The 24242-nt window shown below is 36.7% G+C and overlaps 1 protein-coding gene across 2 annotated transcripts in view; it reads left to right on the top strand.

Annotated features, from left to right (window-relative positions):
- The first annotated feature begins 2185 nt into the window (after window positions 1-2185).
- The window catches only part of LOC132294366 (UDP-glucose:glycoprotein glucosyltransferase), a 44206-nt gene continuing 22149 nt past the window's right edge, over window positions 2186-24242 (top strand). Inside the window, exons 1-20 of one of the 2 annotated variants that reach the window (XM_059792191.1) lie at window positions 2186-2580; window positions 3608-4051; window positions 4152-4305; window positions 5699-5870; window positions 6346-6419; window positions 8709-8805; window positions 8893-9005; window positions 9143-9258; window positions 13647-13704; window positions 16276-16428; window positions 16546-16644; window positions 16743-16907; window positions 20676-20744; window positions 21698-21786; window positions 22114-22276; window positions 22809-22943; window positions 23068-23173; window positions 23274-23368; window positions 23529-23641; window positions 23782-23992. In XM_059792191.1, coding sequence (XP_059648174.1) covers window positions 2420-2580; window positions 3608-4051; window positions 4152-4305; window positions 5699-5870; window positions 6346-6419; window positions 8709-8805; window positions 8893-9005; window positions 9143-9258; window positions 13647-13704; window positions 16276-16428; window positions 16546-16644; window positions 16743-16907; window positions 20676-20744; window positions 21698-21786; window positions 22114-22276; window positions 22809-22943; window positions 23068-23173; window positions 23274-23368; window positions 23529-23641; window positions 23782-23992 — 2787 coding nt within the window. In that variant the 5' untranslated portion in view covers window positions 2186-2419. The remainder of the gene's footprint in view (window positions 2581-3607; window positions 4052-4151; window positions 4306-5698; window positions 5871-6345; window positions 6420-8708; window positions 8806-8892; window positions 9006-9142; window positions 9259-13646; window positions 13705-16275; window positions 16429-16545; window positions 16645-16742; window positions 16908-20675; window positions 20745-21697; window positions 21787-22113; window positions 22277-22808; window positions 22944-23067; window positions 23174-23273; window positions 23369-23528; window positions 23642-23781; window positions 23993-24242) is intronic. The other variant, XM_059792192.1, reaches the window with a different exon arrangement.

A 24242-nucleotide genomic window follows, 5' to 3' on the forward strand; every position in this document is an offset into this window, starting at 1 on the left:
ATGCCGAGCTGATGGTTCAGCTTAACAAAGTTGAGAAAGGGATGGACGCTCTGAAAAAGGAAACTGACTCCCTTCAGGATGAAATGGATGCTCTTCAAATTGAGAAGAGCGTTTGGCAGACCGAGCGCGAGTCGCTCAGGAATGAAAAAGGAGAACTTCAGCGCCTTCTGGCTGATGAGAAATCCGCTCGGATGGCCTTCGAGAGGAGAGCTCTGGATGAGTGTGATGCTCTGCTCAGCACCATCGGTAAGGTAAATGGTGGTATGCTGGCTCTTCATGCTCGGTTTTCCAGGGTTGGGGCTCTCAGGTATGCTCAGGGATTCTGAGAGGGTTATACCGATCGTGTTCCAACTGAAGGTCAGACCGGCTATACCCCAGATGAGGTGGATAAGGAGCTGGAGATTGACCCCCCAGGAGTCTATGCTGACCCAGTCTCCACCCCTGCTGAGGACATATTTGGCGAATGCCAGGAGATCGCCTCTTTCGGGATCACTCCTACTCCCTCTAAAGCTCAACCTCTGGATGTCACCCCTCTGTCCACTGTGGTTCCATCTGCTAGCACTACCGAGGGAGGAGTTTCTCAAAATGAGGCAATCATTCATCTTGACTCTCCTCAGCATGAGGATGAGACTGACAATGACGGTGAGGGGACAGCTCAGCAGAACCAAGGAAAAGATGGAACTGATACAACTAGTTAGGGCCTCTCTGTTGTCTCCATCTCTGCTCCTTTGTACTGATGTCAACAATGCACCTCATTTTTGTACTTCAAAGCTTTATCATTAATGGAATGACTGATTTTTGTTTGAACTTTGTCCAAACTTTTAATATATTCTTGTTAATGTTACATGCATTTTATTGGCAATAATCAACATTATTTGTATTTTTTGGCGTTCGGCTCGTAGTGCCACTTGCCACTTACTTTGCTGAGTGGTTGGTGCTCGGCTATAACGTCACCTGCCACTTTCACTCTTTATTTTTGGCAAATTTTTGGCATTCGGCTCTTAGTGCCAGGTGCCACTTTCTTTGCTGAGTGGTTGGCGCTTGGTTATAATGCCACTTGTCACTTTCACTCTTTATTTTTGGCAAGTTTTTGGCGTTCAGTTCTTAGTGCCAGGTGCCACTTTCTTTGCTGAGTAGTTGGCACTCGGCTATAATGCCACTTGCCACTTTCACTCCTTATTTTTGACAAGTTTTTAGCGTTCGGCTTATGGTGCCTGTTGTCACTTGCTTGACTGAGTGATTGACGCTCAGCTAGAATGTCACTTGCCACTTTCACTCTTTATTTTTGGCAAGTTTTTGGCGTCCGGCTTATGGTGTCTGCTGTCACTTACTTGACTGAGTGATTGCCGCTCGGTTAGAACGCCACTTGCCACTTTCACTCATTATTTTGGTAAGTTTTTGGCGTTCGGCTCATGGTGCCAGCTGCCACTTTTTTTATTGAGTGGTTGGCGCTCGGCTATAATGTTACTTGTCACTTTTACTTTTTATTTTTGACAAGTTTTTGGCGTTCGGCTCATGCTAAATTTTTTACCACTTTCACTCTTTATTGTAAATTTTTTAACTTAATTTTTAACATTAAGAGAATTTTTTCCCCTTTTCTCTCCAATTTATAACAAATAATATATATATATATATATATATATATATATATAAATAGGGTATGTTGCAACAAGAATTACCACAATGATTATTAAATTTTTTTTACTACATTTTAAATTTTTTTAAGTAAGAGGTTTATTCGACTTTAAAGGATTATAAGTGATTTTATTTACAAATTACATTTAATAATCATAAGGTAACCATAAATAATTTATTTATTTATTTTTAAATTTTGGAAGGCGAATTTTATTTTTTATATGGAAAATGATCATTAGTAACTATAATTTAGTATCATAAATAGATAGAGTTTTACAAAAATTTTGGAGGACCAAATTTAGTTTTTATATAAAAAATCACCATTATTTGTAAACGACGGATATCCCTAAACTGGAGTTCCTCCATTTACAAGTCAAATTCAATCACAAAGTGCCACGTTACATTTTGACGTGGTTATAAGACTTTTCATTTTTTGAATGACCAAACTAACCCTATTTTCTTATTAACAGACGTAGACATCCTCATTCATACATGACTTGTCGTGACGCTATTGCACACCCGAACAAACTAGTTAGGGTCTACGGTGAACTCTAGCATTGTTCTCTGACTCAACCTGCGCTCGCTTGACTCAAGACCAAGAAGTCTCTCTCCTCTTCACTCCATCACAGACTCGATCTCTTCCACACCACTGTCTATATTCAAGAACAGGCGAAGACAAACAAAAACCCATTGAACATCCAATCTGTGTGATCTGTTATTTATCGATGGCCATTCTGTGATCAACGTGAAGGACAGAGAGAGAGATTGCGATCAGGTTTCGGCAATGGAGACCCGTTTCAGATCTGGGTTTTGGGTATTGTTCGCTCTTGTTGTCTTCTTGAGTCTTTCGGGTCATCTGGTTTCTGGAGAGAGTCGTCGTCCAAAGAACGTTCAGGTGGCGCTTCGGGCCAAGTGGTCTGGTACCCCATTACTCTTAGAAGCTGGGTATGTAAATATATATATTTTTTACTTCCATTGTACTAATATAAGGGTCAATTGATTGTGTTTTGTTGTAAAAATTAATTTTTGTTGAATTCATTGTAAGTGATGTTGTAGTATTTGTTATCGTTTTGGGTTTTGCAATTCTTATTTCAGTTAATTCTTTGTCTGAATTACCTGGGTATTTGTCGGTTCGTTATAATTGACATTAATCTATTTGAACTAAATTTCGTCCAATTCCAATTCCAAGACCCAATTCCCGTGCTCCCAAATGCAACATTAATGTTTTTTGGGTTACTTGTTTTGATATATCTATATATATATTATTGCAGAAATGCATGTTTATGTTATTTTTAGCTGAAGTTTTGATTTTTTTTTTGTGGACATGTTGAAATCATCTATATTGGTTTTGAGTTGGTTGGTTTGATTCTGTTCCATTTCAGAATTGTTCAGTTAAGCCCTTTTTCGTTTTTTGATGACCTTGCATGCGTTGGCGTTGGTGAGAGGGAATGGATAGGTTGTCATTGATTTACAAGAAAGTGTAAAAAGTTGGAGAGGGATCAAAGGAGGGAAAAAGGTTTGTTAGAAAGTGAAGGTAGATAACAGTGCTCTTTTTTTCAGCTTTAGAGGGTTGTGGGGAGTTATATATTTCAAAATATTGAATCATAAAAATGAATTGTACTTTAGGCATATAAACTTGCTTTTGGATATTTTTTCAACTCATGACTTTATTAATGGTAACTGTATTCTTTTATACTGAATTCAGTGTAGGAAATTAAGTTTTTGTAGCTAGCAAATAATTATTTTCCAAGATTAAATAGTACTGACAAATTTTACATTAGTGAACGCCAGTTCATTTGAAACCGTATTATTTGATGCATTTTAGTTCCCTACGAAAGCCCAAATAGTACTCACAAAAGTTACTTTTGAGGATGACAGTGCATTTGAACCTATATTAATGATTGCATTTTAGTTTCCCCACAAAAGTGTTCCAATATTGAGTGTGGAGTGGCTTCCTTTAATCCTTTGACAGGGAATTGCTATCTAAAGAATGGAAAGACCTTTTTTGGGATTTTATTGAGATCTGGCTTCATACAGAGAACGTGGATGCTGACTCTCATACGGCCAAAGACTGCTTAAAGAAAATTTTAAAATATGGGCAATCTCTTTTGAGTGAACCTCTGGCATCGGTCTTTGAATTCTCTCTTACTCTACGATCTGCATCCCCAAGATTAGTGCTTTACCGGCAATTAGCGGATGAATCTCTTTCTTCATTTCCGCTGACTGAAGATATGGACTCTAACTTTGTCAATGGAGGAATCTCTGAATTAAATGAAAACATGGAAAAAAATGAGCCGTTGCTCGTGGGCATAAACCCAAGAAGTCCAAGGGGAAAATGCTGTTGGGTGGACACTGGTGGGGCACTGTTTTTTGATGTCACGGAGTTGGTATCATGGCTCAGTAGCCCAAATGAATTGTGAGGCCTGCTCTTTACTTTCATAATAGAAGGAATCTTTTGCATCTGATGGAAGTCATTTATTTCTCTGTTTTACCCTTGAGAGTGTTTTTTTTTTCAGAGCTGGGGATTCATTTCAGCAGCCTGACCTTTACGAATTTGATCATATGTATTTCAATTCAAGTATTGCAAGTCCAGTTGCAGTTCTGTATGGAGCTCTTGGGACTGAATGCTTCAGGGAATTTCATGTCACATTGGTGGAAGCAGCCAAAGAGGTGGGCAACCTAATACTATGAAATATTTTTGGGCATGGTTTGATATTTTAATCAATTTATCAGGTTGAAAAACAAGAGAATCTTCTTGTTTTGTTATTTGCTCCTGTGGCCTTCTTTTTTGGCAATGGTTATGTTATATTGTTATACCCATATGTAAAGTCTAGTGCTACAAAAAGTACAATATTACTATAATATATATTTGTTTAAGTAAGAACTACTACAATAGATAAACATCAGAACTAATTAGTGTTTGCTTCTATTCAATTGAATTTCTTGTTCCTGTCACGCATCCTTGGATTAAAGGCTTCAAAAATGATAAATAAAGTTGCACGAGTACCCCTTTCTAGGGAGCCATATCCATATTAGATACACTAAGAAGCACAGATATGGGATGCGGATACGATATGACACAGATACGCCGATAGGACCCAGACAAGCGTAGACCCAGCTAATAAATGTAGTGTAAATTTTCATTTCTATATCTATTGATTAAGGCAATCTTAGAACTTAAAATTTAAAAATTCTATACTAAAGTTGCATAAGTTAGAAGATAACTCTATTTGAATATAAAAAAGACCATGTTATATTATATATGATATTACTATCCTACCTTGTCATTATAGTTATGTTTTTGTTGCTTTAGAGGTTGAACACTTTGAAATGTTTTCGTAATGTTGTTTTCAAGACTGTCGATGTTTCTTTTATATAAGTTGAATAGTGTAGGATGAGTTGGTTGGATGTTCGGAATGCGTTGACTAAGTGTCCGAAGTTTGTCAACCAAGTGTCCAAGATGTGTCGGCCAAGTCTCCAAAGTAATAAAATTGATTTTAAATAATGGACACGGCCATGAAGTGTCAGACACGTGTCTAGGAGTGTCCATGGGGTGTCGATGTCCGACACGGACACGACACCTTCATACAAGTGTCCGTGCTTCTTAGTAGATACATAACAAATCTTGATACTTCCTAACAATATCTTATATATTGGATACATATCAAATCTACATTCATGCTTAAGACGTCTGACAACATCTTCCAGTAACCTTTATGTATTATTCTGTTCATCACTTCCCTTGTACAGTGAAATAATGGAAGCTTCTGCAGGAACTGCATTTACTTTGTTTGCTTTACAGGACAAATATTGAATTGAATTTTTGCTTATTCAGCTAATTCCATATGTGAACTTGTTGGGAGCATATTAAGGTCAATTTACCAAATCAAGTTTTATATGCCTTTTTACTGTTCAATTCTGAAACAATATAGTTGGTTCTTTTTTTTTTTCTCTGCAACAGGTTATGCTATGAAGCAAGGGATCTGTTTTTAGGGGACTTCTTTTTGTATTAGTTTTGACTTTTTGCAATGCTTGCTGATAATTTATTTTGAATAATCTTCAGGGAAAAGTTAAATATGTTGTTAGACCTGTGTTGCCTTCTGGTTGTGAATCAAAAAGTGGCCATTGTGGAGCTGTTGGCACAAGAGATCCCTTGAATTTGGGTGGTTATGGTGTAGAGCTTGCTTTGAAGAACATGGAATACAAGGCCATGGATGACAGTGCAATAAAGAAAGGTTAGTAGGTTAATTCATGCTAGCCTATGAAAGTAATGCCCAAACTTCACAAGCTATTCAGGGTTTCATTCTCTTCTGTTATGATATATCTAGATGGTACTGCTCATACCTGTCTTTTATTCCATTTGTTTCACCAAAATAGTTCCCACCCCTTGTACTTTTTATTTGTATATTATGCTGTTAAAATACATCATGAGCATCTCAAAGATCATTCTGTTCTCGTTTCCATGATAAGATGCTTCATTCTTTTTCCCCATATAGAACAGTCATGCCATTTTTTTCCTTCTTTTTGTATGCCTTTCCAAGAGAATAACACGTCCAGTGATACTTCAAGACTTTAGATATTGATGTTTGTTTGTCAATTCAAATTCTGTCAACACTGTTGATGTAATCTTTTCTACATGCACTTCCATTTTGTACTACTGGGTTTTTCATTAAGATTAGTTTCTTTAAGAAAATGATGTATGTGGTGCAGGTGTCACTCTTGAAGATCCTCACACGGAAGATCTCAGTCAAGAAGTTAGAGGGTTCATATTCTCTAAAATTCTGGTTTGTTTGTTCCTGAAAAAGTCACTTTACTTTTACCCAAATTGTGATACCACCTTACAGTGGCTTTGATGCTTTAGTTGTTTTTATTACTACTTAAATTGCTGATCCTTTATCTGAAAACATTTGAATTTTTTACCATCTAAATATTCTGTATCACATTTTAGTGAAACATAGTTGTGACTTGTGACCCATAATTGCTATTGTTTTCCGAGTAGGAGAATCTTCTTGTCTGAAAATAAATTCTGAAGAAACTGCAAAATGTCGTTTCATCATCATACGCCATGTCTTCATCTTGTATCTCCCTCTCTCCATCTCTATATATACATATTGCTTGGTCTATACAACCCCAACCTCACAATGGGAAAATTAAATATAAGAATATGAAATCTTACTTGGTTATAAGCAGCAGATTTAATCCTAATACTGCTTGCTAGTGGGCTATGAAAGGTATTAAGTCTAATCCAAATGTGAGCAATTTGATTCCAAACAAAATGTTCTAAGAAAGTTCAAGAAAATTAGAAAGACAAGTGACTTGTGTAAGGTCAAAATTTCTTAACTGTCATGGAAAATTGTTTATTTATTGATTTTTAATTATGCTGATAATCGATTGTGACTAGCACATAGGATACAGTGACAGAATATTTTTCTTTTGATAAGTAAGATACAGTGACAGCATATGATATTATGAAGTTCTAACAAACCTCAATTTTTTAATTATAATTTCAATATATATTTCTGATGAACCCCAAGACCGAAGCTGAAGAGAGAAACAAGATGATACTTGTCCAAAAAAAGAAGAGAAGTCATTTTTTGAATTGCCAAACTAGATTTAGAAAAAACTAACAATAATATAAAACACAAAAGTTTTCTGTACTAATCCTACGGTGGTTTATGGTGGGCTTGTGATTTGGACATTAGTGAGCGAATGGGCATGAATCACTACTGGAAAGTTTTTTTGTCTGGTATTTAATTAGTAAAATAAAATATAGTAAAAAAAGTATATATGAATTACTTATATTAGCTTGAGTAAAAAAAAAAAAAAAAGAGTAACTTAACTAAATATATATATATATATATATATATATATATATTAAAAAAATATCGCGGGCTTTGGTGGGTGGGCTAATGGGCCTTTGATGGGCAGGCTCACAGGCCGGGCCGTGGGCCAGTACCTATACCCAATCCCGTCTTTCTATCTTAAAGGGCCGGGCTGGGCCAGCCCTTCACAGGCTCTGACCGGGCTAAAGCCCTCGGGCCTGGCCGCAGGCCATTTTAGCACCCTTAAATGATAGCATACTGCAGAGGTAGGCTAACTTGAAGACGCATATGAATTCTATTGTGAACTCCTTGTGATAGTAGGTTTGTGTGTCAATAAAAAAGACCATGCAGATGATCGACGCCTTTAGATGAAGTTGCTTCTTTTTGGATATTTATTGGTGACTAGTTCATAATATTTTTCTTCCCCTCCTGCCCCGACCAATAAAACTCTTGTCATAAAATATTCATTGTTGGTTATACATGTAAAGGCCATAACTGTAAGTTAGGTCATTATATCCTTATAAGGTGCATAAACCTTAAGATATGATGTAGGCTTTTCATTGTTTTTTGCTACCCTTCTTGTTGATATGGAATGTTAGTTTCATCAAGTACTTTGGCAATATAGAGTACTCTTGTAGAAAGGGTAAAAATATAGTTAAAAGTTGTTGTTTGTAAAAATATAGAGTACTCTTGGACAAATCATTACTTGAAAAAAAGAATAACAAATAAATTAAGATAAGTTACATTAGGTGTACATGGCACTAGTTGATAACTATGTTGATAACTCATCTTGAAAATAAAATTTGTTGTTTGTAACTAAACATTAATCTAAAGACGAACCATTACTTGAAAAAGAGAATAAAAAAAAAATAAAAATCAGTTAAATTAGGTGTATATGGCACTAGTTGATAACTATGTTGTGGCTTGTGAAATTTTGTCGCATGAGATCACCAGTTATTTCTGTAAAGCCTCTAAGATTTCATTACTGCCTTAACTTTAGGTGAGTCTCGACAATTCCTTCTTCAAAACCTTGATTGTTCTGGAAACATTATCTTGTTAAAAGTTTTTAATGAAAGAAAGCATGACTGTGTGAGATATGCACCTGCAACATGGAAGAGCTGATGTTTCCTTGATTGTTCTGGAAATTTTATGTAGTTAAAAGTTTTTACTGAAAGAAAGTATGACTGTATGAGACATGCACCCGTGACATGGTAGAGCTGATGTTATCTATTCCCGTGTGTCTTCTTGTAGGAACGCAAACCTGAGCTATCGTCTGAGATAATGGCTTTTAGGGATTATCTTTTGTCATCAACTATATCTGATACACTCGATGTTTGGGAATTAAAGGGTAAATCCCATGATTACACTGGCAAACTCGCGATCAGTTTCACAAACTGAAGGTCAATTTTGTATTTAATGAACAATTGTTTTGCAGATTTAGGACATCAAACTGCACAGAGGATAGTTCATGCCTCGGATCCTTTGCAGTCAATGCAAGAAATCAATCAAAATTTTCCAAGTGTTGTTTCTTCTTTGTCTCGTATGAAGGTAAGTTTTCTGTTGTAGATGTTTATAGTTCAGGTGTGTGTGAAAAATGTGACTGTTGTTGTACGCAAAATTCTTTTTAAAGAATATGATTGCTGATCAATTAAGCTGATGAATCTTTATGTTAATGCCTTGTGCAGCTCAATGATTCCATTAAGGATGAAATAATAGCAAACCAGCGAATGATTCCTCCTGGCAAGTCCTTGATGGCTCTGAATGGTGCTTTAATCAATATTGAAGATATTGACCTTTCTATGTAATGTTTTCCCTCGTACTATTTCTTCACATTAACCTTTTTGTTCATGGCTTCATTTTTTATGTTTTGCATATTTTTTTTTGATAAATATGTTTTGCATATTATCTTATCTGTTTTTCCTAAATATTTTTATTTATTTATTATTTATTTTAATTATCCTGATATAATACAAAAATGTTATTAGAAAGAAAAATGGGAAACGTACATGGACTAGGCATCATTCATGGAATTACAGAAGGGGAAGATAGAGAGAGAGGGAAAATGAGGATAACATGGTAATTGTACATTTAACTGAACCAATTACCCCTAAAAAAATATGCCTGATGTGGGCGGATGACCTCTAAAATGCCAAAACATCTTTGTCCCACCTTTCGCTTGAGAAGTCGCCTTTAAATTAGCCAAGTGAAGGATTGATAAATTTATAAATAACGCCAAGTCCAAAATTTGTGCATTGAGAAGACTTTTCCTCTTAGATCCTGACTGCAGTTTATCACCTACTCTGTAAAGGATAAACCATCTAGAACACAAAGATTGATTAATCCCAACACTTGAGCTTCTTGAGTACCTTCTAACAAAGATAAATTTCAGCCTTGAAAGCATTAAAAGCATGCCCACTTTGACTGGCCTTAAGTGAAAGTATTGTTCTTTTTGTGAACCTTCATGAGGTAATAAGGTGAACAATGTCTTTATGTTACATAGAAAGCTTGAATGAAGGTGGGGAAGAATTTCTGAAAGGTTGGTTTCCCTTCCACCTTTGATGCTAAAAGTAATTTTTTAAGTCATCTCCAGCAATAAACTCACCAGATTAGAGATACCTGGGTTACAGTGATTGGCATCCCTTCCATTCTTTTAAAGATTATACTTTTAATTTTTTTTGATAAGTAAAGATTATACTTTTAATTACCCCCAACCAAAGATGGATTTTTTTTTAATTTAAAAAAAGCCTCCTCAACCTCTTTCAAACAAGGAATTTATTCAGATTGACAACATTACTGTGCTCAACTCCCTCCTCATCCTAGTACAATTTCACTGCTAGCCACATGATTCCTAGTATGCTCTCCTACTCCTTTCTTTGAAGGCTTTCTAGTTTGGCTGCAAGAGTTGAGTAATTGTAAATTAAGGTAGGTAGGGATATGCTAGTAAGAGATCTAGATTTCAGTGATTTTATTCCCAGTTAAATGTATACCTTCTTTCACCCTTCTAAGTACTTGGCACCTTTTCCGCTGCTGGACCCAAAAGACTTTTCCCTCTTCACTCTCAAAGGAAGACCAAGATACTTAAGCAGCCAACCTCAGATATCACAACCTAAGGAGCTAGTAACTTTCCTCGGAATACTTTGGTTTTATCTTCATAGCCCAAACACAAACACAAACAATTCAGAGATGGGATTATAGAACCCTTACTAAAAGAAAGAAACTAATATTTTATATTTGTATATTGGGGTGTTATACAAGCTCCAAATTTTCTACCCTCACAACATTCTAGTAGGAACATCAACTGTGAAAGTTACCAGAAGATTCTAGCAAGGAGAATTGCCCCATCTTTTTGTGTAGCTGGTACTAGGTTTTCTTTGAATGATCTTGGTGTTATATATTACCAATCATATGGATGTAGGGTTTTCAGTTTTGTAGATAACACCGCAAAAGGATCTTTTTGCGTTTTGAGATACTAAAAATTATAACTCAACAGACCAGATCCTAACTACTCTAGATTGGAATGTCATTTTTCTTTCCTTTCCATCAACTTACATAAGAATAATGAAAGGTTTCCTGTAGGCTGCCTTTTCTCCTTTGTCTGAGCTTTGGGGACTACGTTACACACAACCTCCTTGTAGTTCACGGGTTTTCTTTTTTTTTTTGATAAGTAAGAATTTTTATAAAAAAGCGCTCAAAGGGGAGCGAAACCCAAGGAAACAAGAAGAAAAAAAAACCAAAAAGAGCCTCAAGCCTTCAAAGAGGCCAAAAAAATAACAATCTCCTCAACAGAACGATAATCTCTCCCTGAGACCCAACAAAAGAGAGTAGAAATAATAGAGAACTTAAGCATAGAAATGGGTTTCTCCTTGCCATCGAAGTATCTTCGATTCCTCTCTAGCCAAATGCACCACCAAACACAGAGAGGGGTAGCCCTCCAAGCATCCTGGATGAGCGCCCCAATAGAGACACCTCTCCAAGCCTCAATCAACCCTCTAGAGGAACAGGGCATAACCCAGGGAACCCCAAATTACCCAATCATCAAATCCTAACAATTTCTGGCCATACTGCAATGCAACAGAAGGTGATCCACTGTCTCCTCATCGCAACGACACAAGTAATAGCGATTGATAACCACCTGCATTCTCCTCCTCAAATTATCTTGGGTTAAAATCCTACCCAAGACAAACGTCCAAGCAAAAAAGGTCACCTTAAGGGGAGCCTTGGAACGCCAAATAGACTTCCAAGGGAAAGTGCCACCCTCCCCATCAGAAAGGCACCTGAAAAAGGATCTCACCTCGAAACGACCCTGAGAGTGTGGACTCCAAAGCCAACAATCAGCCTCCTCATGAGAGATCACCTGACGATACAGTAACTCCAAAAAACGAGTGACCTCCTCAATTTCCCAATCCTGAAAATGCCTCCTAAACTGAACGTCCCAAATTAGTCTTCCGTTATCAAGGTGATAACAGTCAACCACCAAGGCCTGCTTGTCAGAAGCAATCCTGTAAAGCCGAGGGAAGGAAAGAGCAAGGGGAAGATCCCCACACCAAAGGTCCTCCCAAAATCTGATCCTTCTACCATCCCTGATCCTAAAGCGAACATGATTACGAAAAACGTCCCATCCCTTTCGAATGCAAGTCCAAACCCCCACACCCCTAGGACCACGCCCCTCGAGAGAACACCACCCACCACTGATTTCCCCAAACTTGCTGGCAATAACTTTCTTCCAAAGCCAAAGTCTCTTAACCCCAAATCTCCAAAGCCATTTCCCAAGAAGAGCCCTTTTGAAAGGCAACAACCTTCGAATCCCTAATCCTCCACTCCGGAGGGGACGACACACTTGCTCCCATCGAACCAGATGATATTTGAACTCCTCTCCTCTCCCTCCCCAAAGAAAATTCCGCTGCAAACTCTCAATTCTCTCCGCCACCAAAGAAGGAATCTGAAAAAGGGAGATAAAATAGGTGGGAAGGCAAGACAGAGTGCTCTTGATTAGAGTGACCCGCCCCCCTTTGGATAGGTACTGCTTCTTCCAACCCGCCAGCCTCTTCTCAAATCTATCCACCACCGGATCCCAACTCCCCACACATCTTGAAGGAGCACCCAGAGGCATACCTAAATAAGAAATAGGAAACGAGCAAGTGCCACATCCGAGGATCTGAGCAAACATCTCAATATCAGGAACATCCCTGACCGGCACTAAAACACTCTTTCCAACATTCACTTTAAGCCCAAAGACGACTTGGAACCAAATCAAAACACATCTCAAATGTCTCAGCTGGGACGCATCAGCATCACAAAGAACCAAGGTATCATCAGCAAACATCAAGTGAGAAATCTCCAATTGACTAGCAACATCTCTACCCGCCCAAAAGCCTCTCAACAATCCCAGATCAACAGCCTTTTTCAACAACCTGCTAAGAGCCTCCATCACAAAAAGAAAAAGGAAAGGAGAAAGCGGATCTTCCTATCTCAAGCCCCTCGAACTAGAGAAAAACCCCGTCGGAGCTCCATTCACAAGGACAGAAAAACGCGCACTAGAGATACAAAACAGAATCCATCTCCTCCAACGCTCCCCGAACCCCATCCTCTCCATCAAGTAGATGAGGAAACTCCAACACACATGGTCGTAAGCCTTCTCAATGTCCAACTTACACAAAACACCCGGAACCCCACTACTCAACCTGCAGTCCACACATTCACTAGCAATAAGAACTGAATCCAAAATCTGACGACCTCCCACAAAAGCATTCTGAGAATCAGAAATGACGCCATCCAGAACCTTCCTCAGCCTAGAGGCTAAGACTTTGGCAAGCATCTTGTAAAAACAACCCACCAAACAAACAGGACAAAAATCCCTAACATCTAGCGCTCCTCCCTTTTTCGGAACGGGTTTTCTTATGCATGAAGAGATAGAAGCCTAGAATTAAAATTTTAACTGTCTTATAGATTGGCATCTGATTAAGTAACCTAGATACACTAAACTCTTATGAGTAGAATACATCTTCATAGTAGAGCTTTCGTGTTTTGATAACCAATGGTGGTTTTTTCCCCTGTTCACCGTTCTTTCATTGTCCACCTGTTATGATTTTCTAATTATTCTTTTAGTTTATATTTTGGATGTCATCACTAGTTACAACTGAAATGTCTATTGGCTAACTTTTGGCGATGCATACTGATGTTCTTTTATAGGTTGCTTGATCTCGTCCATCAGGAGTTATCGCTAGCTGATCAATATACAGAATTGAAGGTAATGATATTAATCGTATCTCTGGCTCACTGGACCATGATTGATCACAGGATAAAATTTTCCTTGAATTTGTCAGATTACTTGTATATTACTTTTTTCCGTGTTTTCCTTTTAAGCTCTTCTAAATAAATGGCTTAGATGATTCCTAGTTTCTAGTACTTCAAGATTCTACAGCTCTTACTCAGTTATTCTGTATTTTCCCCCAACATAATATTTAGGGGTTGGTTTCTTTGTTATCTTCATTCTATGTTTTTCCTGAGTATATGGAATTCCTTATGAAGCTGGTTTGTCCATCCTTTTTCTATAGTGCTGGCATTACTGTCAGTTAGCATTTGTGGCCAATTTTTCTGGTTCAATCCAATCGGTGTAATATTGTATCTGAACAGAGCGTGTGCCAAAAATTCAGTTCAGCTCCTAAATTTTGCATCCTGTTTGAGAGTAACATCTGGAATTGGTCCTGGGTTAAGTTCTGAATCTGCTAGTGCTTATTTCCAAGCCTCTGTCTCATGCATGTAAAATGTTTTTACATTATATATCTTGTTCCAAATTGCGTGCAGTGCGTTATTACATGGTTGTAAATTTTCTTCTGTTTCCTCAAGCGTGGTAGGGTTACTTATGTGGTTCTTTCCTTGCAGTTTACTTTTTGTTGTCCTTGCATTGCTGGTGTCATCAGTTAGATTGATTTGACACCACAAATGTCCCCCATCCCCCTCCTTTGCTCAACCTTTGCCTTAGATTTTGTTTAGCTTTGCACTTGTTTCTTTATTAATAGATTATATTATCTATCTGACAACTCCAGCTTATTCTCCGAACATTTTGATTATTATGTGAGAGTTTGACTTAGTGACTTATTTAACATGCTTTTTTCTTCTTTTTTTAAAAGTCATTTCATAAATAACACACGTGTATAGGATGCCATCCTAATATGATACATATCAGTAATAACTGTTTTCGGTAAAATATGTATTTTACTGCATGAATCATATTACATACTGTAAGATTCTTGCAAACATGATCCTTACCGTGGACATATATCTCTTTATGTGTTATATTTCCGTTTCAAGACAATAAACAATTGAACACTATCAATTTCCATTATATATTAAACTATTGAAAATCTTACTGTATCTGTCGATGTTGATAATGTCCATTGATATCTCTGACATTTTTGAACATTTTATTTTCATTTCCATGGTCCTTAGCATTTGCTCCCATGAATATTTTATGCTCTCATGACTGCTAATTTCTTGATGATTCCAAGCTTCAATCTCCACCAAAAGATATCAAACTTTTCATTACTTCATAGGATGTTTCTATTTTTGCTAAGTTGGTCATTGATCAAAAGTACACTGATATTTCCTATGAAATTTTCATGCAAATATAGTTAAACAATTCCACTATTGAAGTCAGACTTGGGTTTAATGAGTTTTATAGCATTATCATTGTTCATAATGAATGCAATCAAGATTATTAAAGGATAAAAACATAATTATGAAAGAATATTGTAGCCTGAACATAATAATGGCTTTAAGTGTATTCTGTTTGATTAATACCTAAGTGATGTACACTACATCACGATTTTAAATGATTCATGTGTTTTGATTATTATTGGCATATTAAATTACAGTTGCACATCACTATTATTCTCTCATGGAACAAAACAAAGTATGTCCATTGCTTGATTCCAACTCACCATTCCTAAATTCACATTGTTCAACTACATTAGTGTCTCCATCAAAAAAAAAAAAAAAAGTTATAATAATCTGTATACTACCTTATTAATTAATTGCTCACAACTTGTTTGTTTAATGCAAAATGAGTCACACTAATTGTTAGTTGTGGTAAATTAAACAAAGTTGAGCGGACAAATTGAGAAGCCAAGTTGACTTGGTCAATATGTGTAGCATCGTTTGTTTGGTTGCAGGAACAAACAATGCTATTAAATGTAGTGGAAATAGAAGACGACTATAATATGAGTTGTGGATTACTGTTACTTTAAAAATTGTAAGATTAGACCTCTACAAGGCAAAGTTTGAGGATAAACAGACAGTTCAGACAATTTATGTTGGATTTTCAACAACCTCAAAATGTGTAATTTTTTTCATGTAGAATTCCTTTTGGCATATATTGCGAACCCTTGTGGTGATAGTGATCATGTAAATATTTTTAAAACAATTTTCATAGTTGTTATTTTTAATTAATTGTACAATTTCATTATTTTATAAGTATCTTTATCTATTCATCATATAAAAAGATTTTGAGGGTTTACTTGAAGATTCATCCAGACACAGTTGCAAATATTTGTAGAAAATGCAAATTTACCGGTAGCTTCCAAGCTCAACTTGGCTGTTTTCTGGCATTTGTTTCTTATGCATCCGCTTTTCGTTTTCTACCTTTAAGCTCTTCATCAGGTACTATAGTATCAGCTGATATGCATATTTTGTGTGGCAAAAAGTAAAAATGTAGTACGTAATATAATAGTCTGAAGACTACCGGATAATTAAAAATATGGTATTGGCTATTGAATTAGTCTGAAGACTACTGGATAATATTTTTTTGCTAAAATTATAGATTCCTCCAAGCACTGTGCGGAAACTCCTATCAACTCTACCTCCTCCAGAGTCCAATAGCTTTCGCGTTGATTTTCGTTCAACTCATGTGCATTATCTCAATAACTTGGAGGTGGATGCAATGTACAATCGTTGGCGTAGTAATATAAATGAGGTGTGTTTATCTTTCACATGGATGTATTCAATTATATTATTTACTTTAGACTGCTTCATGCACTAATTTGCATTCTTTTGAAAAAAGCGTTTCTATCTTTTTACTTTGGTGTTGTAGATTTTGATGCCGGTATTCCCTGGGCAACTACGTTATATTCGTAAGAACTTGTTCCATACAGTTTTTGTTGTGGATCCTGCATCCATTTGTGGACTTGAGGCAAGTTTTATTGTGTAAAAAGTGACGTCAGTTCGTTGTATGTGCATATACTGTTGCCAGAATTGCTTATCTAATTTTAGTTTCATTGTCTTTTGCAGGCAATTGACACGATTATTTCTTTGTACGAGAATAGTTTTCCTATGAGATTTGGGGTGATATTGTACTCAGCAAAGTTTATCAAGAAGATTGAATCGAACAGTGGAGAACTCCCATTAGATCCTGTGGAAAATGACAGTGGGACAGAGGAAGATGTGTCCAGTTTGGTACTTCTTTCTATCTTATTGTACCGTCTTTTTACATCTCAAACATGTCTAGGCTAAAGTTGATAAATTTGTACAATACGTTATGTGCATTTAAGGAGAATGCCTTAGATAATCCAGACGGATGCCTCTTCTGAGTTCGGCTTGAACTACATCATTTTAAATAGAAATATGTTTTACTACTCCTAACAGTTTTATGTAAACCTCATAAGAGTACAAATTTTTGTTATAGTAATGCGAAAATCAGATTTTTAACGAATCAGTTATAGAAAAGGTTTCTGTTCTATCATCTAGGTTGTAGTAACAAGTTCTGCCTTTTTTTTAGGAAACCAGTGACTCACCATAGTTGATAAATAGAATAGATCCCTGTATAAAGGTAATTCTGGAGGTTAAATAGCATAGATCACTGTATAAAGGTAATTCTGGAGGTTAGAGCCTTCATTAATTTTCCCGCTCTTGACCTCCGTCTAACCAGTGTAGGCACAAAAGGGAAGGGATTTTTCAATGCAAAAAGACTCAGATAAATGGGAAACATCATTCCTCTATAAAAGTCTTTTTATTGATCTAAACTAACTTAACATGGATGATCACCTGATCAAAGATATTCAGCAGGATTGCAAATTCAGTAAAGGACCTGATAAATTCTTCAAATATTGATGTAGCTTAAAATGATAATTTATTTATTCTTTCATAAATTACAATGAACCCTTGGTTTGGCCCAATTGTACAGTGTGCTGTAAACTTACATTGGGACCACCTGTCGAACTTTGTTTGTGAGACAGTGTTAAAAGGTTCATGTAAATTTAAACTTTCACCATTGTGGTATTTTATAGCTTTTTAAATGAAAGGGTCACAAAAATCAACTTAAAAAAGACCGTTATGCCCTATATCTTCTGTCTTATTTTTCTTTCGTTTCCTTCTTTTTCTCTCTTTATAAAATTCCTCTAGCTTTCTCTCTCTAAAATTTCTTGTTTCTCCACACTCAATGTGTCTGCTACTTCACCACCATAGCCACAGTTCTCATATCCATCAATGAGCTTAGGAAGCTTTGCCAATCCTCTTGCTGCTGTTACTGAGGAAACTAACCTCATTGTCCAATCCACCTTTGTCAACTCCCTCTTTGATTTTCATCCCTCCCTTGCAAGAAAGCTCTTTTTAGAGCTTCCCCACGGCCGCCTTCACTCATTCAACAGCCACTTTACCACGTATCATCCATTTACTCTCTTTAAACCCTTCTTGCGCTCACCGTTTTTTAACACTGCTACCACCTTACCAACGACTGTTGCTACCATTCTTTTCTTACACTTCTCTCCATTCTTTCCCTTCCAAAATTACTGATCTACCAGAATCACCACCTTAGTCGACCTTGAAGAACGACATCCCTTGCCTATTGCCACCAGAAACCAATATTGCTGGAGGTGAACCCAATACCCGCCAAGCTATCACACTGTTTCCACCATACCTTTAAATCCTTTGTTTACCCAAAGTAGCATCATCCTCTCTTTCATCTCTCCGCCTCTTGCAACTTCTATAAAAACTTCTCTCCCTTCATTGTTATCATTCTTAATGACTCTCACTAATCCCTATTTCTACTTTCTGTTTCTTGCGTTCTTTTTTGGATCCGTGTTCTTTATTTTATACTTGTATTGGGAACACCACAAATTCCAAGATCATCTTCCACACTTCATAAATGAAAACCCATATGGATTGATGAAAAGAAAGTCATGTTTTTCACAAACCATGCATCTTCATTTTGGGTTCCCTTGTTATTTTCTGTTTCGAATTAGTTGTAATTGCTTCCCTTCTTGGAGTTGTGTGATTTTTTTCTTTTTCTTTTTTTTTGGCCTAAAGCACCATGAATAGTTTGATCAACACTAACTGATTTGATGGGAAGCAGACATTGTAGAGAGAACATAAAATGAGATCAACGATGTGTAATGTAAATGAAAATAATTTACTTTAGGGGTATTTTTGTTCTCTTCACCATATGGAAGTGAATTGCAATGTAAATGAACACCTTTTACGTCAAGAGTATTGAGTATTTTTGTGCACTTATTGATCATAGAATGAGGGCAAATTCGCAATTTTATTTTATTTTATTTTTGAATAAGTAAAAATTTGCAATTTTATAAAGCAATATAGGTGTATTTTTATGCCTTTTTTGGACAGATGAATGGTAAATTCAATAATCCATAAAGATTTAATTAACAGTTCTAATGGTTAGATAGCAGGAGGGAAAATCTGAATACAAGTCAAACCTCTTGGCAGGTCTTTTGCTTTTTCAGCAAGCTTAGAGGTTGTATATAATTGGGTCACCAGGGATTAGTGTAATTTAACCAAGTCCTCTTTATTTTGGACACTGTTAATAGATTTGTTTTGTGTTTGGCTATCGTGCCTTCATTCATTTAAGGGCTTATATGTTGGATACATTACTACTCAAGTGACATGCCACTTAAGATTAAAAGGATTTTGACACGAAAGGTAGGGGAAACTAATCACCTGGATTTTATTGTCTTTTGCTGCACCTAATTTTGCCTCCTTTCTGTGAGGCTCGGTGGGCGGGAGCAAAGCCTGTGAGAGGCAATGTTCTGGTGCGAGTTACGTGTGCTCACAATTCCCACATCGCTTGGGTGTGGAAGAGTGAAGTGCTATATGTAAGTTCAACACCCTTCTATGACACAACGCATTTTAAAGTCGTGATGGCCGTGAACCTATCAGAACTTCAGAATTAAGCGTGCTTAACCTAGAGTAGTACTAAGATGGGTGACCTCCTGGGAAGTCTCTGGTTCAGGGGAGCCAAAAGCGGACAATATTGTGTCTGGGTATCAGAGCTTGATTCCTACCGGAAGTGTGTTGACGGGGACATCGGGCTCCCAAGGGGGGTGGAATTGTGAGGCTCGGTGGGCCTGTGAGAGGCAAGGTTCTGGTGCGAGCTATGGGTGCTCACAATTTCCACATCGCCTGGGTGTGGAAGAGTGAAGTGTCATGTGTAGGTTCAACACTCTTCTATGACACAACGCGTTTTAAAGCCGTGATGGCTGTGAATTTATCAGAATTTTGGAGTTAAGCGTGCTCAACCTGGAGTAGTACTAGGATGGGTGACCTCCTGGGAAGTCTCTGGTTCAAGGGAACAAAAAACGGACAATATTGTGTCTGGGTAGGGTGAGGGTTGTTACATTTTCCGTCTTTTTCATTCATTTATGTTCACTCTTTCTCTCCCCCTCTCTCCTTCATTGGTTCTCGAACACTTCTTTTTCATTATCTTGCTTCTTTTTCTCACTTTGCCACCTTTTTTTTGTACTTGGGCTGAGGCTGCGGTGAGCTTGGTTTAAAGTATTTTTCTTGAACTAGAGGTTGGTCTGAGCTTTGCCTGATTCTATAATATGTAGGTTGCTGTTGTCTTGGTGGTTAGCCTTAAATTATAATTTGAAGGTCTAAGGCTCTTTATCTCATTTTGGTGAAATCATACTTGATGCAAGATTTTCATGAAAATGTTCAATTTGGGCCATCTCTTATTTGACATGGAGCACATCCCGTAGGATCCACACAAGATGTGTGGCTAAGGGATGTGAACTGCAATCAGTTGCGGCAGTGGAATTTTTATTTAGGCTGAGCTGACTCTGTGCTTATCTTACCCCAACTGATAGCCTAGAAGTCACCTTTAAGAAATTTCTGTACTTTATTGCCCATTTCTTTCTGCTTAATGTTCTTCCACAGCTTACTTTTATTTGCTAATGAAAATTGTTGACAACTTTGTTTTTCTTTTTGCAGATTATACGTCTTTTTATTTATATTAAGGAAAATCATGGCACTCAAACGGCTTTCCAGTTTCTGAGCAACGTATGGCTTTGGAATTTTTGTTATTATTATTGCCATATACTTCTGGGATTTACAAGATGGGTCATCTCGCAATCTGTTGCTTGCTTAAAATTAGTGTTGTTTTATCCAATTTTTTCTGTTCACACTGTCTTGCCATTTCTGCATGTGTCCGCACTATGCTTTTAGCATTGTCCAGGGTCTCCAAAATGTGTGGGAAGAGGCAATTTTTTTATGGTATCTGGGGTGGGTGGTTTGCTTTTTATTTTTATTTTTAAAGGATTGTTGGTGTGTTTAGGTTTCTCCGTCACTGCATGCGTGTCTGAATGATACCCTTGAGTGGAGTGTATCTCAATCCTCTTGTCTAGTTGAATTGCAAACTGCGATCGGGTTCTGGTAGGATTTCATATAAATTTTCTTTTGAGAGTGAGAAGATTCATCAGTGCTTGTGACTTGGGGCCCTTAGTGCATGTTTGGCATTTCTTTAGCTTGAAATAATCATGTTCTTTTTATGTAGGTCTGTTCTTCCCGTGGAAGATCAAATAGTGTTTGATGACGCAATATATTACTTTTCTTAAATATTCTGTCATAAATGGACTCATTCCATGAATTTTTACCCCTAATTGAATCGCATTTACAAAAGCTCGAAGTTTGAGCTTTGGCTAAAAGCTCTACCAGGCCAAAATCTATACTACTAAAAAGTATTTTTTTTTTGCCACTGAATACAAATAAAAGCGAAGGGCCTCTCAGATTGAAAGAGCTTTGAACCATTCCAGGCGCAATGCCAAACATGCTCTTATTCTCATGTGTGGATAAAGCTTATTTGGCAATTTCTTTCCTCTTATTCAACATTCCCCCCCACCCCCACCTAAGTTTCCTCTTATTAAGTTCACTCCCCATATGCATGTCATGTGGGAAGTATTGTTGGATTCCTCTTTATGTTAAATCTAATTGAGTATTGTGCACATATATGGCAGGTAAATAGATTACGGATTGAGTCCGCTGATTCTGCAGAAGAGGCTCCTGAAATGCATCAAGTGGAAGGGGCATTTGTAGAAACGCTATTGTATGTCTGAGACTCTAAAATTTGTTTCAGAGTTGAGTTTGCTAATGCTGTGGGCCTGCTTGGTTTGTAACTTTGGAAACAGTTCTCAAGAACTCAGAAACAGAATCAAGCAGAGATTTTATACATTTTTCTGTTTTCAGAACACTCAAAACAGAAAATTGTTTTCAGAGTTACAAACCAAGAAGGCTTGTTTTTGATAGTTCTGTATCTCTACTTGTGAACTAATTATCCTTCCCATACAATTTACAAATAAGATAAAGATAATACAGTTTTTCTTGTTCTATTGATATCCTCTTTTCTATAAACATGCATGGTCTGTTTTTGTAGACCAAAGGCAAAATCTCCACCTCAGGATACTTTATTGAAACTGGAAAAGGAGAAAACATTCAGTGAACTGTCTCAAGAGAGCTCCATGTCTGTTTTCAAGCTGGGTTTGGCTAAGCTGCGGTGTTGCGTATTGATGAATGGACTTGTGTATGATCCTAATGAGGTACTGGTCAAATTTCATGTTGCAATTTCTTTTTTAATTTTAAAATCAATACATTCAAATCTTCCTACCATTATGTTTTTCAATTTTTTTTTTTTTTCCTACCATTATGTTTTTATTGGTGTTAGAAGTTCATTTAAATTCTATCAATTTGATTGGATTTTAAACCTTTCTACATTAAGGAAGAATTTTTGTGTTAGGATCCTTCTAATTCTCTAGTGGTCGTAAACAAGATTGACATAGTTTTAGAAGGCATAGTCATCGTGTTTTTTTCTTTGGAAATTTTGTTATTCTTCATATGTGACATGCTCTTTTCTCGCTATCAGTGTTTTTGCAGGAGTTCTTCTTATCATGTTAAATTGTTTTGGTTAAGTTGCTCTGTTCGTTTCCAAAAAATTCATCTCAAATTTCACCATGGCCTCATCCATGTGATCCATGACCTCTGCTTATTTAAATATGCTTTTATCGTAGTGAACCGCTGGTACACATATTCTTCAATGATTCAGTTGAACTTTTCTGGATTCATTTTTATTAGGAAGCTCTTTTAAATGCCATGAATGATGAGCTTCCCAGAATACAAGAACAAGTTTACTATGGGCATATAAATTCTCACACTGATGTTCTGGACAAATTTCTATCGGAAAGTGGTATCCAGCGCTATAATCCTCAGGTACAAAATTTGATATATAGTTGGAAAATTTTGATCTGTTTGAGTAGTTACTGTTTTTGGATAAATGTTTGTTAATATATATCTATCTCATTGCTTAATTTCCCATTCCATTGTGATTATCCAGATTATTGCTGATGGCAATGCCAAAGCAAGATATATATCTTTGTCTACATTAATCCTTGGAAAGGAATCCTTGTTGAATGATATCAGCTACCTGCACTCTACCGGAAGTAAGCCGTGCTCAAGCTAAAACCATCAGTCAGCCTCTCACATGCTATCTTTCTGACTAATTGAATTATGACATATGTTTTTTTGATCCATCTGTTTCAGCTATAGATGATTTGAAGCCCGTGACTCATCTTCTTGCCATTGATGTTGCATCAAAAAAAGGGACGAAGTTGCTTCGTGAGGGAATACGCTACCTGGTAATTCTTCAGACCAAAACAGTGAACCTATGTTTTGGATTTATGAATTTGGTTTCATTTTTTGATTATTGCCATTTCTTTCTACTATTTATATTGTTAGCATTATCATTATTTATGTGTTGTTGCTTGTTATGCTAAAGTGCTTCCAACTGAAATGCAGATAGGAGGTTCAAAAAATGCTCGCTTAGGCGTGCTATTTAAAGCCAACCCAGTTGCTGATTCACCTAGTATTGTATTTGTGAAGGTTTTTGAAATCACTGCATCGTCATATAGGTCTGTTGAATTTTCAATCGTATACATTGGAATTGTTGCTTATTACATAAATCTTTCTCTAAATTTTAATGTCTTCTTTCAAAATTCATTTGAGGTTTTTTCTTAGTCATTAAGATCCTTTTCTTTTTTCCTGGCGTCAGTCACAAGAAAAATGTGTTGGATTTTTTGGATCAACTGTGCTCAGTTTATGAGCGCAAGTACATGCTTGCATCTTCCTCAGTTGCTGAAAGCAAGGAAGCATTTATTGATAAGGTCTGTGAGTTGGCTGATGCAAATGGATTGCCATCAAAGGGCTATAGATCTGTTCTCAATGAATTTTCGGTTGACGAGTTGAGACATCATTTGAATAAGGTATATGGTAGTTTATTTCCTTTGGATCAGTTTGAGGGAATGGTGATGTATTCTTTTATATAGTTGTTACTTTGGGTGCGCTACCCTTTGAGCATCTTTTAATGAAATCTTATATAATAATAATGGTTTCTTTAACATTGTAGTGCACATATGCCATGCCACGTTAAAAAGGGAGGATCTTTTTCTTTTTCCCCCATATGGACTTATCTCGAGATAGTTTTTTGCATTTGCTTATAATTTTCAATGTAAA

The sequence above is a fragment of the Cornus florida genome, unplaced genomic scaffold (genome assembly GCF_030987335.1).
Source record: "Cornus florida cultivar Cherokee Brave unplaced genomic scaffold, ASM3098733v1 CherokeeBrave_3.0.0_Hap2_Chr02, whole genome shotgun sequence".
NCBI classification, from domain to species: domain Eukaryota; kingdom Viridiplantae; phylum Streptophyta; class Magnoliopsida; order Cornales; family Cornaceae; genus Cornus; species Cornus florida.